General features: G+C 42.6%; 1 protein-coding gene and 1 long non-coding RNA gene across 2 annotated transcripts; both read left to right on the forward strand.

The window, feature by feature from the left end:
• Positions 1 to 1,106: 1,106 nt before the first annotated feature.
• On the forward strand, positions 1,107 to 5,388 carry LOC139833205 (uncharacterized). The gene is made up of 7 exons (XR_011748540.1): positions 1,107 to 2,463; positions 2,547 to 2,610; positions 2,693 to 2,897; positions 3,011 to 3,089; positions 3,184 to 3,250; positions 3,403 to 3,484; positions 4,977 to 5,388. It is a non-coding gene; the product is annotated as an uncharacterized lncRNA (long non-coding RNA).
• Positions 5,389 to 7,593: 2,205 nt separating this feature from the next.
• Positions 7,594 to 19,799, forward strand: LOC127314619 (starch synthase 3, chloroplastic/amyloplastic). The gene is made up of 16 exons (XM_051345123.2): positions 7,594 to 7,924; positions 9,665 to 9,728; positions 9,812 to 12,529; positions 12,759 to 12,973; positions 13,451 to 13,721; positions 14,275 to 14,450; positions 14,574 to 14,681; positions 15,066 to 15,175; positions 17,577 to 17,679; positions 17,996 to 18,166; positions 18,283 to 18,411; positions 18,492 to 18,674; positions 18,796 to 18,927; positions 19,014 to 19,125; positions 19,238 to 19,361; positions 19,465 to 19,799. The coding sequence occupies exons 1-16, from the start codon at positions 7,832 to 7,834 to the stop codon at positions 19,595 to 19,597; spliced, it is 4,842 nt and encodes a 1,613-aa protein (XP_051201083.1). The 5' UTR covers positions 7,594 to 7,831; the 3' UTR covers positions 19,598 to 19,799.
• Positions 19,800 to 20,265: the final 466 nt, after the last annotated feature.

Below are 20,265 nucleotides of genomic sequence, written 5' to 3' on the forward strand. Positions count from 1 at the left end.
CCCTCATCCTCGCTTGTTGATTCCGTTGGTCTCCCTCTCCTCCGGTGGCCGATTTCCGCGACAGAAGATGTGGGAGACCATGGATCTTCATACTTGAGGTGATAGTCTAGTTTGCTAGGTTTATGTCTCCTTGTATCATGTCCGGATGGAGGATTCAATGACCTAATGGGGGTAGAGACAGAGTTGTATACCATGTTGCTTCCACCTCTGGTCCCGACACACAATGGTGGTATCGCTAATAAAGATCATGTGCTGGCATTTTAGCGTTGGCTTGGGGTTGGTTCACTGCATCCGGCATTCGCCATATTCTCTAGGTCATTGTTAGGGTCTTTTGGCAACATCTAGTGACTTCGTGGGGTCTCCCTAGTTCCAACAATGGGGAAAAGGTGCGACATCAAGCTAGCCTCACGCCGAGGCATTAATTTGTGTAGGTAGGAGATGATAATGAGTTCCTATTACATGTTGTTGTAATTTCATTTTGTTAGGAGTATTCTAGTAAGACTCACACTTGACTAAAATATAACTCCTGGCCTCCTCGGCGCTCACCTGGTTTGGATCGAGCTTTGGCATTTCTATCGAGACTAATTGGTGATTTCCATCTTTTCAAGAGGGAAGTGAAGAGGTTCACTCATAAAAGTATGTTGTCTTGGAGATTCTCGTTGCTTGGAAAATTCAGTGAAAGCTGAACACCAATGCATTTGAGGATTCTTTTTAGGTGCCACATAACAACATTACCATAATCTACACTACTTAAAAAGGAGGAAGATGTTCCTTATTCTGCCAGCCAGCGATACGTCAAACATTTGGTCGTTCGCTTCGTCGAGAATTCCTCCACACGGGCTCAACTGGGCCGAAGCCCAACTACCTCGTCATGACCCTCGCCCCTGAGCTCGTCATCCTCCTCCCGCCGCCTCCTCCCGCTTCCAAAGTCCTGCGGAGCTCGGGGGACCTCCAGTCCGCCGGCCTCCTGCCTCAGATCTACACAGTCACCGGCCGGGATCACCCCTTCACGCATCCAAATGTGTGTATCTCGCGATCCAAACCCTAGCCGGAGGAGGAACTTTCGATCTAGATCGAGTAGAGCAGCCGCCCCGGTGCCCCTCCTTGCCACCAGCATCCCACCGCAAGTAGGGCCTACTCCCGGGTGCCCCTTCCCCACCTCCCCTCCTCCTGGCCCCGATTGAAGAACCCCACAACGGGGGAGGCGAGACAGGTCCCGCTCCTCATCGTCGAGCTTGGGTCTACGGGGACAAGCAAGGCGGCGACATGGTGGCTCTCAGGCCACGCCCGGTGACCACGGCCGGCGGGAGGAACGCACCAGCTCGCGGCGGTGCAAGGGTTTCGATTGGGAGGCATGGAGGGAAAGCTGCCGGTCGCCTGCCGTGTGCTCGTGCTGTTGGCGTCTTCAGGCGACCACGTCCGTGAGCTGCTGCTGCTGGCGACGTTCCTGACCTGCTGCTGGCCACCACGGAACCCTGCTGCTCCCGGTGACGTCCCTCTCATTCTCCATGTTTCTTTGTTCCTGTTGAGGGGTGCAGGCAGTAGATAAAGAACGCGTGATGTATGCAAATTTGTTTCACTATATAGAAAATTGATATGTGCAAAGGAAGTATATCTGTAGGTAATTGGTATGTGCGGAGGCATCACATGTATGCAAAATAGGCGTGCATGTATGCAAATTTGTTTCACTAGATAGAAAATTGATATGTGCAAAGGAAGTATATCTGTAGGTAATTGGTATGTGCGGAGGCATCACATGTATGCAAAATAGGCATTGCTGAATCTCTTCAGATTGTATCTGTAACATTGTATTTCTTGCACGAAAACATCCCATATTTGCACTATAGTATATTGCAATGGGGGCTTATTTTTTATGTTTCCCCAGAGGTCTGAATGTCTGATCCTATATTAGTACGAGACTACAATTTGCGATCAGAATGTTATTACACAAACCCCTTTCGAGATCTGCTCCTCCTTCCTGTAAGCACACAAACCCCTTTCTCTGGATACCACAGCTCTTTGATCCACAAAATTAGGGCTCTTCTTGTGTAGGCTGCGCTGCTTATTGCTTTCACTATAGACTCCAAATTCCTATAATCCTATGATTTGCAAGTTCATGTTTGGTTGGTTTGGAGCTCCACATGGCAACAATGGTGAGGTGACGTTGTTACCAGATATCATGAATAAGATGAGCAGCACAACCAGAACCTACACTGCTAGGTTTGTTGATTTATGGGTCACCTTCGTGTGGAATAGTGAAAGGCTACTCCCATATGATTATTGTTTGTCATCTTTAACTTTAAGCCTCGTTTGGAGAGTGCTTAAAACATGTTTTTTTTTCTTTTAATGTGCAGTTGGCCATATGGACTACTGAGGATGCTCAACTGGTGTTAGATAATGTCTCACTGGAATATATGTTTCCTTTCAATAGCACAACTACATTATATGTTGGTTATATGAAAGGTAATTTTGTATTTCGATCACAAGCATATTGCTAGCACAACTTTCATGTGTGGAAAACTTATCTATTCATTTATCTTTTGTAGATTGAAGCTGCTTGCAACACACACCCAACTGTTGATGTATCATAAACTTTGTATCCTTGTGGAGGTTAGTTATTGTTTTTATAATCCATCTGAGAAATACTTCATGATCTGGAGCGACTAATCTACAGTGTGTCTACTTCTTCAAGGCCAGCTTTGAAGCAAGTAACTATCCAGGTTGTAACCATCATAGTGAGATATGGGAGGAAAAGGAGGAGGAATAAGGATGAAAAGATGGCGAGGAATGATGCAGTACATGTAAAAACTCGGAATGAATGAATCTGCGGTGCATTCTTCATATGGGTGAATGGTCCTGTATTTGATAAGGCTTCCTGCCTATTTTTCAATTCGAAGGTACGAGGTGACTAATTTATTTATCTTCAATTATTAAATTAAATGAATTTAATGTGCACAATGTGACATAACTTCCTTACCAAGTTACAAATGACAAACATCCTTCACTGCAGACGACAATGGAAGATCCAGCTTTGACACCTCACCATACCATGTCTCCTCTTTCCAGTGCTGTCATCCTCCGAGACTCAAGTAAATCCTTTTCTCCTTTTTATTTCTTCTTCCCCACTTTTCTAGCAGGAAGTATATTCACTTTTCATGTTTGTTTTCTATTCATGGCCTCAAGATCTAGCTGTTGATGGTTGGGAAGCACCACAAAAGGCTGCAGGATGTGTCAATGATACATAACAAAGGTAACTTATCTCTTCGGCATTGTATTCATTTGGAATTGTGCAGTTGCTGCTAGGTTTTAGGAAGCAAAGTGTAGGTTGCATGTTTTATGCTACAGATCTAAGCGGAGATGTAAATTATCTCTCAAATATTGAGTTTATTCTGAATTGTGCAGACGCTGCTGATGGCGGGGAAGCACACAGAGGCCTCAGGCTATTGCAATGCTACAAGACAAACTACTGGAGGTCATCGCGAAGGTAACTCATCATATGCCCACTAATCATACGCAGGTGCCCACTATCCCACATATGCCCACATATACCCACATAAGTTTAGGTTCAGTAATGTCCTACCTAAGCACATATGTGTGTGCCCATGTCGACCGTTGAACTGAACCTGTGCTAGCTGCTCCTGAAAACGAAACTAAACCTGACTAGCTGCTAAAGATGTGCCAGCATGTACACCAGCCATACTGTCTTGTTGGACCAACTTGTGTATGGTACATAGTAAAGGCAGCATGGTTTGTTAACATTATGATTACAGAGTAAAATCAATGATAACAATGAAGAAGCATAGTGAAATCAAATTCATCAATATTGAGATGTTATTGCAGTTGAAATCATCATCTCGAACTCTCATGGCAACTAAGAGTTTCCATTATATTGTTGTCAGGGGATAAAAGGAAGCTCAGAATTGGCATTATTACAATACATAATCATAATGATATCCACATCCCAGTCACCAACCTGGAGGCATGAATCACCTTTTTTTGCGAGTTCACCAATTCAAAAATGTTCCGGAGCACATTGCTTTTACAGTTTGTATTGGCCACATTGCAGATGCTTCCGAGAGGTCAATGGTTGATGATAGATCTGTGAACTGCAAGAAATTAAAAAGAAAATTAGAAAACTCATTTCCCATCAAGGCAACAACCAAAGCAAGCATAGATTATGCATGCTTGCTATTTGCTGGTTGTATGCAACCAATAAAGAAACAACAGTTCCACTTGGCTGCTACTACAGAAGCAAATGACTAGCCCATACTGATTCAGGGGTGGATGGAACTAAAATTTTGAAAATATATAGTTGTGATGTGATATACCAAGTTTCAATAAATTAACTAGCGTCATTACCTTGATGGAGCATTGCCTACAACCAACAAGTCAGCCATACTTGCAGCTACTCATGGTCCATGCAGTGAAACAATTAACAAGCCATGGTGTATTATGCATACCTTGTTCTTCCCGCTCTTGATATTCTTGGACCTTGCGGGTTCATTGAGGACAATTGTCTGATTGGTTTGTCTCCACGAAGCACTTTCTCTCCTACTTGCAGCTGATACACATGTTAAAGAAAGAATAAGCTCATGTTAATACTATTGTACTCTCGATTAACGGACGATGCAAGCATGCACATTTTCAGGCTTGAATCAAGACAAGGTTGGAACTTCAAGCATGCACATTTCAAGTCTGAATAGTTCTATGGATAAGTGTGCATATATTCCAGAATCACCAAAAATAAAGATTTATATTAGTTTGTTGAACCTCACTTATCAATTGCATTTATTTATATATAATTAGTTCACTATAATGTTACTGCTCTGTATTCAAAAGTCATGCTCCAATTTTTTCTTTAGTATCTTTGCTACCAAGATATATCCATAAGTAGAAGTTTGAATCTTGGAAATGGCTGCAGTAAAGTTACTACTCCTTTCTTTTCATAAACTGAACCATTGGTTTGCCTATTTCAGGTGCTCAGGGATGGCCGATGGGGCGAGCAGGGGGCGTCAAACTTCGGTATCATCTCTATCACGGTGGGAATCGTCACTGAGATCATCCTCTTGTTCCCAATCCAGTGCCGCAAGTACCATGCATGAATTGAGAACCTGATGGTCCTCTTGATCGGTGGTATCCCAATTGTCATGCCTGCAGTGTTGTCAGTCACCATGGTCATTGGCTCTCACAAGCTGTCGCAGCAGGGTGCTATCACTAAGAGGAGTGATGAACATCGTCAATTAGCTAGGTTACATCATTTTTTCCCCATATGTGTAACCTGGAGCCACGACATTCTAACTTGGAGCTCCGTATATAAGGAAACCTCCGTATCTTTTATCACATAATTTCCTTCATGCTTCTGCTACAATTGTTCATTCTCCTAAAATAATCATACTATTTCAAGAGACAAAGAGAATGATTTGGCTTTAAAGGGAAGAAACCCAAAGTGTTGTTTTTTTTACTAGAAGTGATTGTGTGTGCAACACCAAATTGCAAATACGGAGATTCGAACTTCGGCGGACGGGGATGCATCAGCCCATCCCAACCACTAGGCTATGCCTCAGTTCACAAGAGACAAAGAAAGGAAAGTAGGGAACAGAAGGGGAATTTAGGCTGGGAAGTCACCATCCGCGCCCTATTCTTAGAACTTGACTTCTTTGTGTGAATTCTACTGCCGTCCATATGCTCTGGCACCTCGCGATTGTCGTCGGTCACCTTCTTTGGCCCGTCCCAACGACTTCACCGCCACCCGGATTTAGCATGATAGTAGAAGGATGGGAAGGAGAGGGGGTGGACGGGTAGAGGGACGAGCTTCGTACCCAGGAGCTAGAGGAGCAGGGGTTGCCACCATGGAGAGCGGTGCATCGGCGGCTCCCCTTCCCCTGACATCGCCTTAGCCTCGCCCTATTTCACGACTCGAAGATTTATGTTCTTATTTTTAAGGGCTAGAGCTATCATGCGGGATCTATGCGGGCTTGCGGGAAGGCCCACATGCCACACTTAGGTTAGCTGACTACCCGTGGGGGTCCACATGGCGATTTAACTGGGTTTGGGTAGTGGGCTCTGTGGGCCGCCCGCTTCCACCTGCATCACGGATAGAGAGGCAAGAGTGCCCACGAATAGCCAAACCCATGGTCTCGGGCAGACGACGGCCACGAGCCTATTAGGTGTGGTCTTTGAAGGCCATCGAACGTGGAACTGCAGCGGTCCTCGCACTGGTGATGGAGGGGCAGGGGAGGGACCGGTATCCGCTCAAGCTTCTCGAGAAAGTGGTGGAGCTTGATAAAGTGGGCGAGCTCGAGAGAGTAAGGAGGCGGTCGAGTTTACATCCTTCATGTTCCTTTTCTGCAAAAGGTTTCCAGGAAAAAAAGTGTTAGGATTTCCTTTTCTGCCAAGAGTGAGAAGTCCCTTTTGTATGTTTGACACAGGAGGCTACGATCCAGGATTGTCTTAGGATATTTATGAATATCAAAATGTTGTTTGGACTAATCAGAAAAGTAGTATTGCTTCAGTTATACATGTGTTTGCAGCACCTTACGTTTTATGAGACAATAATACATCCAGAAGGAGAGGTTGTTGAGTTGACAGTTATGACAGCCCAGAACACATGCGTAGATTTACCGCATAAGAGTAACAAGAAAACCTAGAACTTGGAACCACATAGATGTGCAACAATGTTGTCTTGTTATTGCGTTCGGTATTATCATGTTGTGGCACATTATAATATCCCTGATTTATTTTGAAATTTTTGCATTGAGAAATTAAATTTAAGGAGCCGTGGCAACGCACGGGCATTTGTACTATTCAACAATAAAGTCTTTATTTGATCAATCGTGGTCTAGATTTTTCTGCGTTTTAGTACGATAATTACAGTAATTACAGAGCCTTTTCTTTTCCTTTTATAAAAGGAAACCAGAAGTTGAAACAACCGGCGTGATTATGCTCGTGCGCTAGCAACACCACGACACACGCGCTCACCATCCAAAAATTATTCTCCCATCACGATACCAAGTAAAATGGTACTACTTAAACGAATGTGCTTTCTACGGACTTGCAGCGTGCCGCTACTCTCTTCATCTTCGCTCTTTCACGCTCTCTCCTCCAAACGTACCACCACTGACCCCATGACCCTCTCTCCTCGCCTTTCCATCGCGGCGACCCTCCTCTCACCCACTTCATGTCTCTACTCCTTTGCTGTTGCCGCAGTTCGCTGCCGATATCATCACCTACCGACGGGTTAGGTTGTGTGTCTAGCTGCCGACGTCCCGCTGCCCCAAGCTTCGCCACGGGTCACTATGTCTCCAAGGTTTCCATCGTCATCACCTCGCCGGCGGCGGAACCTTCCTGTTCTTTCTTTCTTCATCCCCCCTCCCTCTTTTCCACCCCTCTTCATTTTCCACTCATTTTTTTGGGGGCTGTCATGCCGCGCAAGGATTTTGTGATAACATTCACGCCGAAAATAATTCGAAAGAAAAAAAGTAGGAAAATAAGCATTTACCATTGTCCATGCACCATCGCTTGACACTGGACCACACTGCCAATATGGCACTCGCGTTTCCATGTGCGCGCAGAAAAAAACATGGTAGGAGAACCACCTCCGAACAAGAACCCAAACGAAAAGAACGGATCAAAATTGATCCGAGAAAAAGCCGAAGGACTACGGAGCTTTTATGTTGTGCAGATCCCCAAGCAAGAGGTGTGCCGCACTGTGCTACATTTTTAGTCCTCTCCTCGTGAGCCGGGAGGCTAGGTAAGGAGGGAGAGGGGCCTGAGGGAGGGCGGGCGCTTGTTCGTGGTGGGTTTTGCGGGAGGTTTAGGAAGGTTCCGGGAAATGGAGATGGCTCTCCGGCCGCGGAGTCCTCTCTGCCCTCGGAGCACGCAGGCGCTCGTCGTCCGGCCGGCCGGCAGCGGCGGCCTTGCGCAGGTATGATTATGTTCTTGGTTCCCTGTTTCTCATATGCATGGTTCGGTTGTTGATCAGATTGATTCCCGGAATGTAGTTTGATTGGGAATTCTTTGTGGCATGATTGATCATTTTATTCGTTTCTTGTTCTGGGTCGATGTCTCGATGACGATCTGTTTCGTTTCTGGAGTATTTGGGGAATCAAGGTGAATTTGGCTCCGGTTTTTTTTCCTGGGATTTCTTGCGCTTTATAGGAGAATTTCGATGTGCTGTTCGAAAAAAAAAATTGCTTATTGTGGTGGCCAAGATGCACACTGGCTGAAAGGGACCTGCTTTAATTATTGTTGGAGAACGTAGAGAACGTGAATTCTGCTCTACGCGTTGAAATTGTTCCTGGATTTGGTGTTTCGGTCTGCATGATCATGGAAAGGCTTCGTGTTAGTGTTAATGCTTGTTAATTTAGAGTGAAAATTTCATGCCAAGGCGTTTTAAAAAACAAAGGAAAAAATCGTTGCAGGAAAATGTGGAGGGATTTGGGTTGAATCTGCTTTGTCCGCACATTGTATGTTTGTTCATACCTGCAGTCATTTATGCACATTTCTTTTTTTTGACGGAACTTTGTCAGAGGGCGGGAAGCTCCCGCATTGCATTATAAGAAGAGGGAAAATGGTCCAGTTAATAAGGGAAACCGGACCCGAAGACCATACATGCATGGTTAATTAAGGGAAAACCGGCGAAACCGCACACCACACACCCAAAAACGAATCAAGGCACATCGTCCGATCCAGATACAAGAGTCCCTAGGCCCAAGACCATCGGGAACACCTTGTACCCAGCCAAACCAACACCCGCAACCTCTAGAGCACTCAAGCAACGAGATGGGTGCTCGCGAAAAACCTCACGACTGTGACTAGCCATTTCCAAATATGGTGTGAGCGTTGCCAACTTTGTATTGGTTGCTCTTTGGCTGCCAGTGAAATAAGAGAATTAGTAGTTGGAATTGCGCCGAAACATCATTATGGAAGCGATACAAAGTGGATTATATCAAAATATTTGCTTATTGTGCTGTTCGAAAAAAAAAAATTGCTTATTGTGGTGGCCAAGATGCATACTGGCTGAAAGCGACCTGATTTAATTAATTATTGTTGGAAAACGTAGAGAACGTGAATTCTGCAATATGCGTTGAAATTGTTGGAAAACGCAGAGAACGTGATCATGGAAAGACTTTGTGTTAGTGTTAATGCTTGTTAATTTTGAGTGAAAGTTTCATGCCAAGGCGTTTTTAGAAATGAAGGAAAAAATCGTTGCAGGAAAATGTGGAGGGATATGGGGTGAATCTGCTTTATCTGCACATTGTATATTTGTTCATACCTTCAGTCATTTATGCACATTTTCTGCGATGAAGTTATTTGGTTGCCAACTTTGTATTAGTTGCTCTTTGGCTGCCACTGAAGTGAGTGAATTAGTAGTTGGAATTACGCCGAAACATTATTATGGAAGCGATACAAAATGGATTATATCATTTGTATTGCATCAGAAAAAACATTATTGGTGCTCAGAAGGGAGGTCAGAAGGCAATTCATTAGTACAATATTCTGAGTGGCATAAATAATTTTGTAGTGATTAAAATGACGATGAGATCCAGTTCCAATTGTTCATAAATTCCATTTTTATTCGCTGAACCATTACTCCATAAGAAGATTTCCTTTTTGTGTCTAAACATCTTGTGCTAAAAAACTTACTTCTCCTTTTGTTTTTCAGACTTCCTTGCTGACTAGCAGATTTACTCGAAGCAGGATTGCCCGATGCATGGCATCAAGTTCAGGTTTGGGCAGTAATTTATCAAAATTTTATTAAGTCTATTGGATGCTCTGGTAAGTTCATGTTCGTCCAACTTGGATCATGCAGATTCTCCCAAAAGGAAATCAAGGAGGATGGTATCTCCTCAGGTTAAAGTCATTTCTTCTGGAGGGTATATGTCAAGACTCACTGTCGAACCTATCACCAAGAAGAGAGAGCACAATAATGGTGATGAAGAAATTCTTGGCACATACAATACGCTATTAAGTACCGACACAACAGAATGGACTGACAGTACAGAAGCTGAAACTGCTGAAACAGATCCATCACAAAATGCTTCAAGCAGTTCGATCATAGGGGAACTGGATGTGGTAGATGAAGACATATTTGTGGTGGATTTGACAGTAAATGCATTGAGCAGTGTAACAAAGGGGGAGGTACATGCAGTGGACGAAGCTAGAGTTGAAACAGACATATCTGAGGTGGATTTGGCAGCAACTGCATTAAGTAGTGCAATAATGGGCGATGTGGATGTGATGAATGAAATTGGGGCTGTACAAGTCACAGTTGCCGCAGATTTGTCAGGTAAAGTTTCAAGCAGTGTGACAACTGCGGAAGAGGATATGGTCGATGAAGTTGTGACCGTTCAAGACACCTTTGAGGTGACTTCGTCGGGAAATGTTTCAACCAGTGTAAAAATGTGCAAAGTGGATACGATTGATGAAGCTGGGACTACACACGGCACATTAGAGGCGATTTCATCAGGAAATGTTTCAACCAGTACAATGGTTGGGGAAGTGAATGCGGTTGAAACTGGGGGTGATCAAGACACATTTGAACCGGATTTGTCAGGAAATGCTTCAAGCAATGCAACATATGGGGAAGTGGATGAAGCTAGAGTTGAAGAACAAATATTTGAGAATGATATGTTAGCCAGTATTTCAGGCAACGAGAAACACATGGCTGTGGATTCAGTGGGTGAAGCGACTGATAAAGAAGAGACCTACCAACAGCAATATCCAACACTGTCTTCAATATCTATGTGGAGCAAGGCTATTGATAAAACAGGTGTAAGTTTGAAGCCCGTGCTGCCGCTTGTCAGGGTCCAGGAACAAGGCAAATCAAATCCTAATGATCACGTGCAAGAAGGATCAATTGTTGCTTTCAGTGAACATAATCAACCGACATTAACTTTCCATGAGAAACAACAAAGTACTATTGCTTTTGACAAACAAAACAAGCCAATTGCCACATTCTCTAAACAAGACCAATATATTTCTGCCCTTCTTGAGAAAAACAAATCCATGGCTGCTTCTGATGAACAAGGGCGATTGATTGTTGATTTACCAGACCAAGACCAATCAATCATAGGTTCCCATAAACAACATAAATCAGTTCCAGATGTCCCTGGACAGATACAATCCATTGTTAGTTCTAGTAATCAACACCAATCAATTGTTGCTTTCCGCAAACAGGACCAATCAATTGTTAGTGCCCCAAAACAAAAGCATCCCATAGTTCCATTCCATAAACATGATCTTTCGATTCTGGGTCTCCATAAACAAAACCTATCAAGTGTTGATACCATGGGAGAGGGTCAAACAAAGCAAGTTCATGCCATTGATAGACATGATGCATTGCTTGCGAAGGAAGTGGAAGCTACTGATGGAAATTACAACCCTCAAAAAACTAATGGGGATGCACTTCATTTAAAGTTTGATACTGAAAACCTGTCTCAGGAACATCAGGCAAATAGAACCGAAGAAGCATTGGAAATGACAACTAGCAAGCAAGTTGATGATGCACATCTTTTCATGACTGAACATCAGATAGGTGTTGCTGAAGGGCAGATGATAGTTACAGAGGATGGGCTTTCTGTGACTAAATATGGAACTAGGGTAGGTGATCAAATTGAACACCTGCTTTCTGCAAAAGAGTTCTCATGGGACGAAGATGAAGTGGGGTCAATCCAGGATGATGAACGGTATGAAGCCGATGAGATCTCTATCTCTGTGGAACCAGATATCCAGGATTCACCACAGAATGTTGTTGATCCAAAAGAAGTTCTTAAAGAACTTGCTGACGAAAATTATTTGATAGGAAACAAACTTTTTATATTTCCAGAGGTAGTGAAATCTGACTCAGTTATTGATCTCTATTTGAATCGTGACCTTACAGCTTTGGCAAATGAACCGGATGTCGTCATCAAAGGAGCATTCAATGGTTGGAGGTGGATGCCTTTCACTGAAAAATTGCACAAGAGTGAACTGGGAGGGGTTTGGTGGTCTTGCAAACTGTGCATACCCAAGGAGGCCTACAGATTAGACTTTGTGTTTTTTAATGGTCGTTCAGTCTATGAAAACAATGGCAAAGATGATTTCTTCATAGAAATAGAAGGTACTATGGATGAAGAACTGTTTGAGGATTTCTTGGTTAAACAAAAGCAAAGGGAGCTTGAGATGGTTGCCGTTGAAGAAGCTGAAAGGAGGACACAAACAGTAGAACAACGTCAGAAGAAGGAAGAAATGGCTGCAGCTGAAGCAGTCAGGGCACAAGTGAAGGCTGAGATAGAGATGAGGAAGAATAAATTGCACAATATGTTGAGTTTAGCTAAAACATCTGCTGATAATTTGTGGTACATAGAGGCTAGCACAGATACAACAGGAGCTATTGTCAGATTATATTATAACAGAAACTCGACGCCACTTGTGCATAGTACTCAGATTTGGATGCATGGTGGTTACAACAATTGGACTGATGGGCTATCTATTGTCGAAAGGCTTGTCAAGTCCAATGAAAAAGACGGTGACTGGTGGTATGCAGACGGTACGGCATCTCTCACTTTGCCCAACTTGGTATTTATATGTTCATAACATTGTTTTGATTATGGCATGGTGCTCATATATGGCATGATTTTCAATGTTTTATTAATGCATTGAGTAAAAATATTTTATCAACTTGAAGGCCATGTGAGCTTAGCATTTACCAGACTCTTAAATATTACTTTGTACTCTGTGAATCATATATGTAACACCTACCTTTTTTATATGTACAGTTATTCAACCTGAAAATGCACTAGTGTTAGACTGGGTCTTTGCTGACGGGCCACCTGGGAATGCAAGAAATTATGACAACAATGGTCGACAAGATTTCCATGCTATTCTTCCAAACATTTCTACCGAGGAAGGCTACTGGGTGCAAGAGGAACAAAATATCTATGCAAGGCTTCTGCAAGAAAGAAGAGAACGGGAGGAGGCTATCAGAAGAAAGGTCAGTTGTAACATAGTCTGTGCATATCTATCTTTATAAATTAACCAGGATTGCATTACTTGTTTCTGATGTACTTGGTCAGGTAATTACTTCAACTTGTCTATAGCTTACTGATGCCACATCACGTTTATCTGTTCAAACTTCATGAACGGGCAAACTCCTCCATAATTTGTCATATTTGGCAGTTAACCAGCGAGTGCTAGAAAGCTTTATCTCCTTTCAATTATTTATCCATACTCACTGAATAATCTTTCAAACTCAAATTTAATTTACTACTTGAAGCTTTGAAGTTTCAATTGGAGCTGGCTGGTTCGATGAGTTACTGGCGACAGCCTGCACAGTTGGCACTGCTTTTCTAGAACTTGGTTACCATTTCATATTACCAAAGACAAGAGTAGTTGTTCTTTGTGGGTTGTTTGAAAAATATATGATCAGAAGTCTTTCGGTTGACTCCTATTTTTTTTTTTACTTACACAGGCTGAGAGAAGTGCAAAAATGAAAGCTGAGATGAAGGCAAAAACTATGCGTAGGTTTCTGCTTTCCCAGAAACACATTGTTTATACTGAACCACTTGAAATACGTGCTGGAACCACAGTGGATGTGCTATACAATCCTTCTAATACAGTGCTCAATGGAAAGCCGGAGGTTTGGTTTAGATGCTCCTTTAACCTTTGGATGCATCCAGGTGGTGCGTTACCACCCCATAAGATGGTGAAATCAAGAGATGGATCTCTCTTGAAAGCAACAGGTTTGAGCTCGTCTTCTTACATCAATGTTATTAGCAGGTATTTTTTCTTCGTTATGTGTACAGATGTACATATGGTGTCTAATATCTATTTTATTAGACCTAAATCAAAAGGTATATAGTCCTACTGATAAGAATTAGCTAGTATATTGCCATATCAGATATGGTTTTACTACATAAGCTCAAAAGTGGTTTGTTTGGGAATGTGACTAGGAGAATCTATCTGGTACAAGGCCTATATAAGCCTCCAACTTTTATATATTTATGTTGTGATAGTCACTCAAGCTTGGTAAGTGTGGAAATTTGGTGGTCAAACTTGGCCAAATCGCTGTTAAATTGGTTTACTGTTTAGCTGGCTTGTCGAAAAAAGGCCATATGCATCAGTTGATGCAGTGGCCAGGGCTTTCCCCTTAAAAAAAAGCTGGCTTGTCGAAATATTCCTAAAGTGTGGCATTAGTTATCCTGCTTCCGTTGTTATCACTGAGTACAATACAGAACAAGACCTAATAGCTGTATATTTCTTACTTCATCGGTTTTATTTATGTTCCTTGTCCAGTACAAGTTCCACCGGATGCCTATATGATGGATTTTGTTTTCTCTGAGTCGGAAGAAGGTGGGATCTATGACAACAGGGATGGGATGGACTATCATATTCCTATTTCTGATTCAGTTGAAACGGAAACTTACATGCATATTGTCCACATTGCCGTTGAGATGGCCCCCATTGCTAAGGTAATCCATATCTTTAATGCTAATCATTGTGATTAGAGTTGAGCCGTCATCACCTTTTTCCCATTTTTCTTGGTATACCTAATACCATCTTCTTTCAATCTGTCATGATCAATGCTCTCGTAGGTTGGAGGTCTCGGTGATGTTGTTACAAGTCTTTCACGTGCTGTTCAAGATTTAGGACATACTGTCGAGGTTATTCTTCCAAAGTATGACTGTCTGAACGAAAACAGTGTAAGTTGAAGTCCTATACTAAATCTTCTATTGTTCTTGTCCTCTTGTGTGCCCCCCTCATTATGAGAGTCTTTGTCTGTGTGTCATTCAAGCTGAAAGTCAATTTCTGTATTCAAGAGGCATCCAAATATAGTCTTATACTATATTTTCATATCACCCTTTGACTCGTGAAGTCCCCAAATTTCCAAATCAAAATCCACAAAATCTCAGTTAAAGTCAAGGATTTTTTTAGTGTTTCTCTCACTGCAATGGAGCGGAACCGAGGTGGCACAGATCCCAATACATCAGAATATGCTCTTATAGGGGGATGCCGAGATCACTTGGCACTAACTAGTTCCATTGTATATATCATTTATTAATCAAGTTACATCTATTCTAATGCAGGTGAAGAATTTACACGTATATCAAAGTTTTTCTTGGGGCGGTACAGAAATAATTGTATGGGTTGGACTAGTCGAAGACCTTACAGTTTACTTCCTGGAACCTCAGAATGGGTATGTGTCAGATAATTTATAGTACCAGTTATGTAAAACTTATTACTCATCTTCACAAAAATTATTGGGCTAGCGTTTTCTACTGGTTTCTGATGTGTGTTGTTGTCAACATATCAGACTGCCTTTTTCAGTACATATAAGTATTGAATTCCCTATAAGTATTATCGTCAACGAAAAAAATAGCGCGCTATTTCACGCTAATAGCGGCGCTATAGCGTATTTGCGAGTTGAACGCTACGCTATCCGTTCTAGGCACGCTATGACGCTACGCGCCCTAAAGACACGCTATTTCACGCTACTTGGCGCTATTCACTATTCTGCATAGCACGCTATTTTGCAGAGTAGTTTTTTAGTAGCTCATTCCAAATTTTGACCCACTTGCGTATCCAAAATCCCTAATCCAGGCAACCCTAGACTAAGAAACTCAGATCACGCACTCCTTCTCCTTGTCACCTGTTCTGCCCGGCAGGCGACAACGTGATGGCGCAGCTCCCCCCCCCCCTCTGTCAATCGGTGGTAAGCGGCCACGCCTAGCTTTATCTTCACGCCTTCACCCCATGTCTCCGTTCCCCTCCTTCAATCCTTCTAGTTCGGGACAATGTGAATGTGAACTATGGTTTGTGATTTTGAGACTATGTCATGTCAAGTTATGAACTATGTGAACTATCTCTGGTTGATGTTTGGCTGCAAGGAGTGCTTCAGAGTGCTATATCTATTATTATATATATGCTGAAATCCTGAATTTTCATATTTTTTTTGTTAAATGCTATTTTGAAAAATAGCACGCTATTAGCACGCTATAGCGTTTTTCTGAAGCCCACGCTATTTGTGTTAGCGCGCTATTTTTTTCATTGATTATCGTCCTAGAGACTAGAGAAGCTAATTAGTTAGCAGCAAAGCTTTGTTCTGGACTGATCGTTGGATCGATGGGCAGAGCATCTCTAACTTGGCACCACAGATTTTCTCTGCCGTCAGTGCCCGCACTTCCAGAACTCAGAAAGTGGCTACAGCTCTCCCTGGAAATGTGTTGATACAAGACATCATGGCTGCTTTATCTATGGATGGCATTGTCCAATTCCTCAACTTGGTCGAGATCCTTGATGCACAACAGATAAACTCTGAAGCTGAAGATGAGATCATTTGGCACCTATCTGCATGTGGCGAATACTCCTCCCAATCTGCCTACAGAGCTCTCTTCGCAGGGACTGTGACTTCACCTCACCACAACGCTATTCGGGAATATTGGGCACCTCTTAAATGCAAAGTCTTTGCCTGGCTCGCCTCCCTGGATCGATGCTAGACCAATGAGCGACGCCTACGCCACGGCCTGACTAACAGTGACACTTGTGCGCTCTGTGATCAAGACTTGAGTCCATAGCACATCTTTTGTTAAGGTGCTCCTTTTTGCAACATATCTGGTTCGACGTGTGTAGCAGGCTAAATCTCCAGACATGCATACCAGACTACAAGAGCGAGTTCAGCACCTGGTTTCAAGCCGCCACGGCGAATGCACAGCTCAGCTCAGAAGGGTGCCAAGTCGATTATTATCCTAACCATGTGGAGGCATGCAGTCTTCAAAAACATTGCACCCAACAGGCAGGCCCTGGTCGTCTCAATTCTGGAGGAAGCTAAACTATGGATGACAGCCGGCGCAAAATCCCTACGCCGGCTACCCTTACACGCTAGACCTCCCGATGTAGAACCCCCCCTAGAGTCCCTAGGACTAACAAAGGTAGCCCTGTGCAGTTCTGTTTCTTTCTTCTTTCTTTTTTCTCTGAAATTCCTTTGTAGCTCTGCTACTCCCTGTATGCTCCCGTCTTCTCGACGATTTTCTTCTAATATATTTTGAATCATGCTTTGGCATGTGTTCGAGAAAAAAATTTAGTTAAAACATGTTGGCTTTGATGCTCCAGTGCACTGGTTGAGAGCTAGTTGTAACAATTATATGGCAGATTAGTGGCCCATGACTACTTTTGAGCTAAAATAATTTGCTAGATGTGTCAATAAATCAAATCAATTTTGAAAGCTGTTGAGCATGTGTTTGATTTCCGCATTTGGTTTAAGATTTTTGATAGCCACATTTCAGTAAGATTCAAGACACATATTTCAAGTACGGTGTACAACTTCCATTTTCAGGGTACAGGATTACCCGTTTCCGATTAAACACAGTACAAATTAAATAGAAGTACTAACATGAATGTTAGTGCTTGAAAGACACAAGAAATCAGCATCACTTATACAAGTTTATCATACATATATCAAATTACACGATTCACTTTTCTGGTTGTATTTCTTTTTGGTTCTTTTCCTGTAAGTGGATGTCAGTACGTCCAGAACACTGCTGAGGATTTTGCAATTAGTACGCTTCACAAGCTAATCATTTTGATATTTCCTTTTCTAGGATGTTTGGGGTCGGATGTGTATATGGAAGGAATGATGACCGTAGATTTGGCTTCTTCTGTCACTCTGCTCTAGAGTTTATCCTCCAGAATGGATCTTCTCCGGTAAGTGTTATTTGGAATATGTTGCTTTATTTATAAAGCGATGCGAGAGCTTACCTCGAGAGTGTTATTTGGAATAATAGTGGTTGCATTGGTTTTCTTTCGTTGTGACACCATACTTGCTTACCATGTCTGCAGTGCACCATGTTCTGTGTGAGTCATGTTACTTTCACTTTCTATACACCATATTTGCTGCACCAGCCTTCCTTTTCTACTCTTTTAACTGAATGCTGCATGTGCATTCACTATTATCAACAGTTACTTGTTTCTCCCCTTTCATTTCTCAGTCAAAAAACTGATATTTGTAACCTCCTGACAGCATATACTACATTGCCACGATTGGTCAAGTGCTCCCGTTGCCTGGCTGTACAAGGAACACTATGCCCAATCCAGATTGGCAAGTGCTCGGGTTGTATTTACCATCCACAATCTTGAATTTGGAGCACATTATATTGGTAAAGCAATGACATACTGTGATAAAGCCACGACTGTGAGTACCTTGTTGTCTTGTAAATTTAATCATTGTCTTCGGGGCAACTTGTATCACAGATAATATTTTTCACATTTTAACAACTCATGTTCTTGTGTTTTTTAATTATTCTGCAGGTTTCTCAAACATATTCGAGGGAAGTGGCAGGGCATGGTGCCATCGCTCCCCACCGTGAAAAATTCTACGGCATTCTGAATGGTATCGATCCAGATATATGGGATCCGTACACAGACAACTGTATACCGGTACTAAATTTTCAAAGCGCATATAGGTAGCAAAGCCACTCAGTGTTTTCTTCTTAACTCTGTATTTCATACTACTTCAGGTCCCTTATACTTCTGAGAACATTATTGAAGGGAAGACTGCTGCAAAAAGGGCATTGCAGCAGAAGCTTGGATTACAACAAACTGATGTCCCTATTGTCGGAATCATCAGCCGTCTGACAGCCCAGAAGGGAATCCACCTCATCAAGCATGCAATTTATCGCACTCTCGAAAGCAATGGCCAGGTATTTCCCATGTGAATGATGAACTTCTAGCTTATCCTGAGAAAGATGCTTCATTTTGTAAGTAGTTTTTTTTTGGTTCTCATCAAAAGAATAAAGTGATATTGACATACTTGGTTTTTAGGTGGTTTTGCTTGGCTCAGCTCCAGATCATCGAATACAAGGTGATTTTTGTAGGTTGGCAGATGCTCTTCATGGTGTTTACCACGGTAGGGTAAAGCTTGTTCTAACCTATGATGAGCCTCTTTCCCATCTGGTAAGCTCTGATGTCCTACACTATCTAGCCGGCAATTAAACGAACTAGAGACTTGTTTAATATTTAGGTTGATGATCGTGCTGCAGATATACGCTGGCTCCGACTTTGTTCTTGTTCCATCTATCTTTGAACCCTGTGGATTGACTCAACTTGTTGCCATGCGTTACGGATCGATCCCTATAGTTCGGAAAACTGGAGGTGTGTACATATATACAGCTTAGTAGCTAAACTGTTTCTCACCATTATGCTGCACTTCTTTGCATATAATTTGAGCTGGACATGAAATTGAACTTATCCTTCCACATTGCAGGACTCTACGACACTATCTTTGATGTAGACAATGATAAGGATCGGGCTCGGTCTCTTGGTCTCGAGACAAATGGATTCAGTTTCGACGGAGCTGACAGCAACGGCGTGGATTATGCCCTGAACAGGCAAGCACCTCACCGCTCCTCAATCGCGTATAAACCTAACCGTGAATTTGAAAAAATTCAATAAGGCTATGTTACTCACTCGCTGTTTGGTACCTCGTTTCAGAGCGCTCTCTTCTTGGTTTGACGCCCGTGACTGGTTCCACTCCCTCTGCAAGAGAGTCATGGAGCAGGACTGGTCATGGAACCGGCCTGCACTGGACTACATTGAATTGTACCATTCGGCGCGTAAATTCTGATACGCAATCAAAGTGCATAATATGCAGGTGCATTAGGATGACATGGATGTATATTTACATTTCTCTTTTTTCGCTCCTTGCATGTGTAAACTGTTACATACTTCTGTGAGAAACGAGCTGAAGTGACTTGTGAGTAGAATATTCTTTGATCTTGTGCAAACAGATGCATTGTTAAGTCTAATTGCATTATTATCGTACAAAATGACATCCAGGTTTGTCGATAAGCTAGTGCGCATTACTTCTGCTGTCCATCTTGCAAAATGGCCGGAACATGATTATGCAGATCAATTGATTCCGAAACAGAGATGCTCCCGTTGTTGTGGCTTCTCATTACATGTTTGTGGACATCGGTTCTGACGAATTTGAAAAAAGATTAGCTGTTGGAGGAAAATACAATGCATGATCCGGATCAGAACAGAGAACCAACACACCACACCTCCTCTATATTTTTCTAAGAAGACCAGAACACATTTTTAGATGGTTAATCTTTTGGGCTTCTACTGTGGTGCACCGCATCATTTCTCTGTCGCATACGGCCTTCACTGAAGGAAGGCATATCCCTGATGGTGCTCTTGCACTTCATGAGACTATCGATGAGATTAGGGTGCAGAAATAGTACGGTCATATTCTAAAGATGGATTATGAGAAAGCCTACGATAGAGTTAGTT

This window comes from Lolium perenne, chromosome 7, assembly GCF_019359855.2.
Source record: "Lolium perenne isolate Kyuss_39 chromosome 7, Kyuss_2.0, whole genome shotgun sequence".
Lineage (NCBI taxonomy): Eukaryota > Viridiplantae > Streptophyta > Magnoliopsida > Poales > Poaceae > Lolium > Lolium perenne.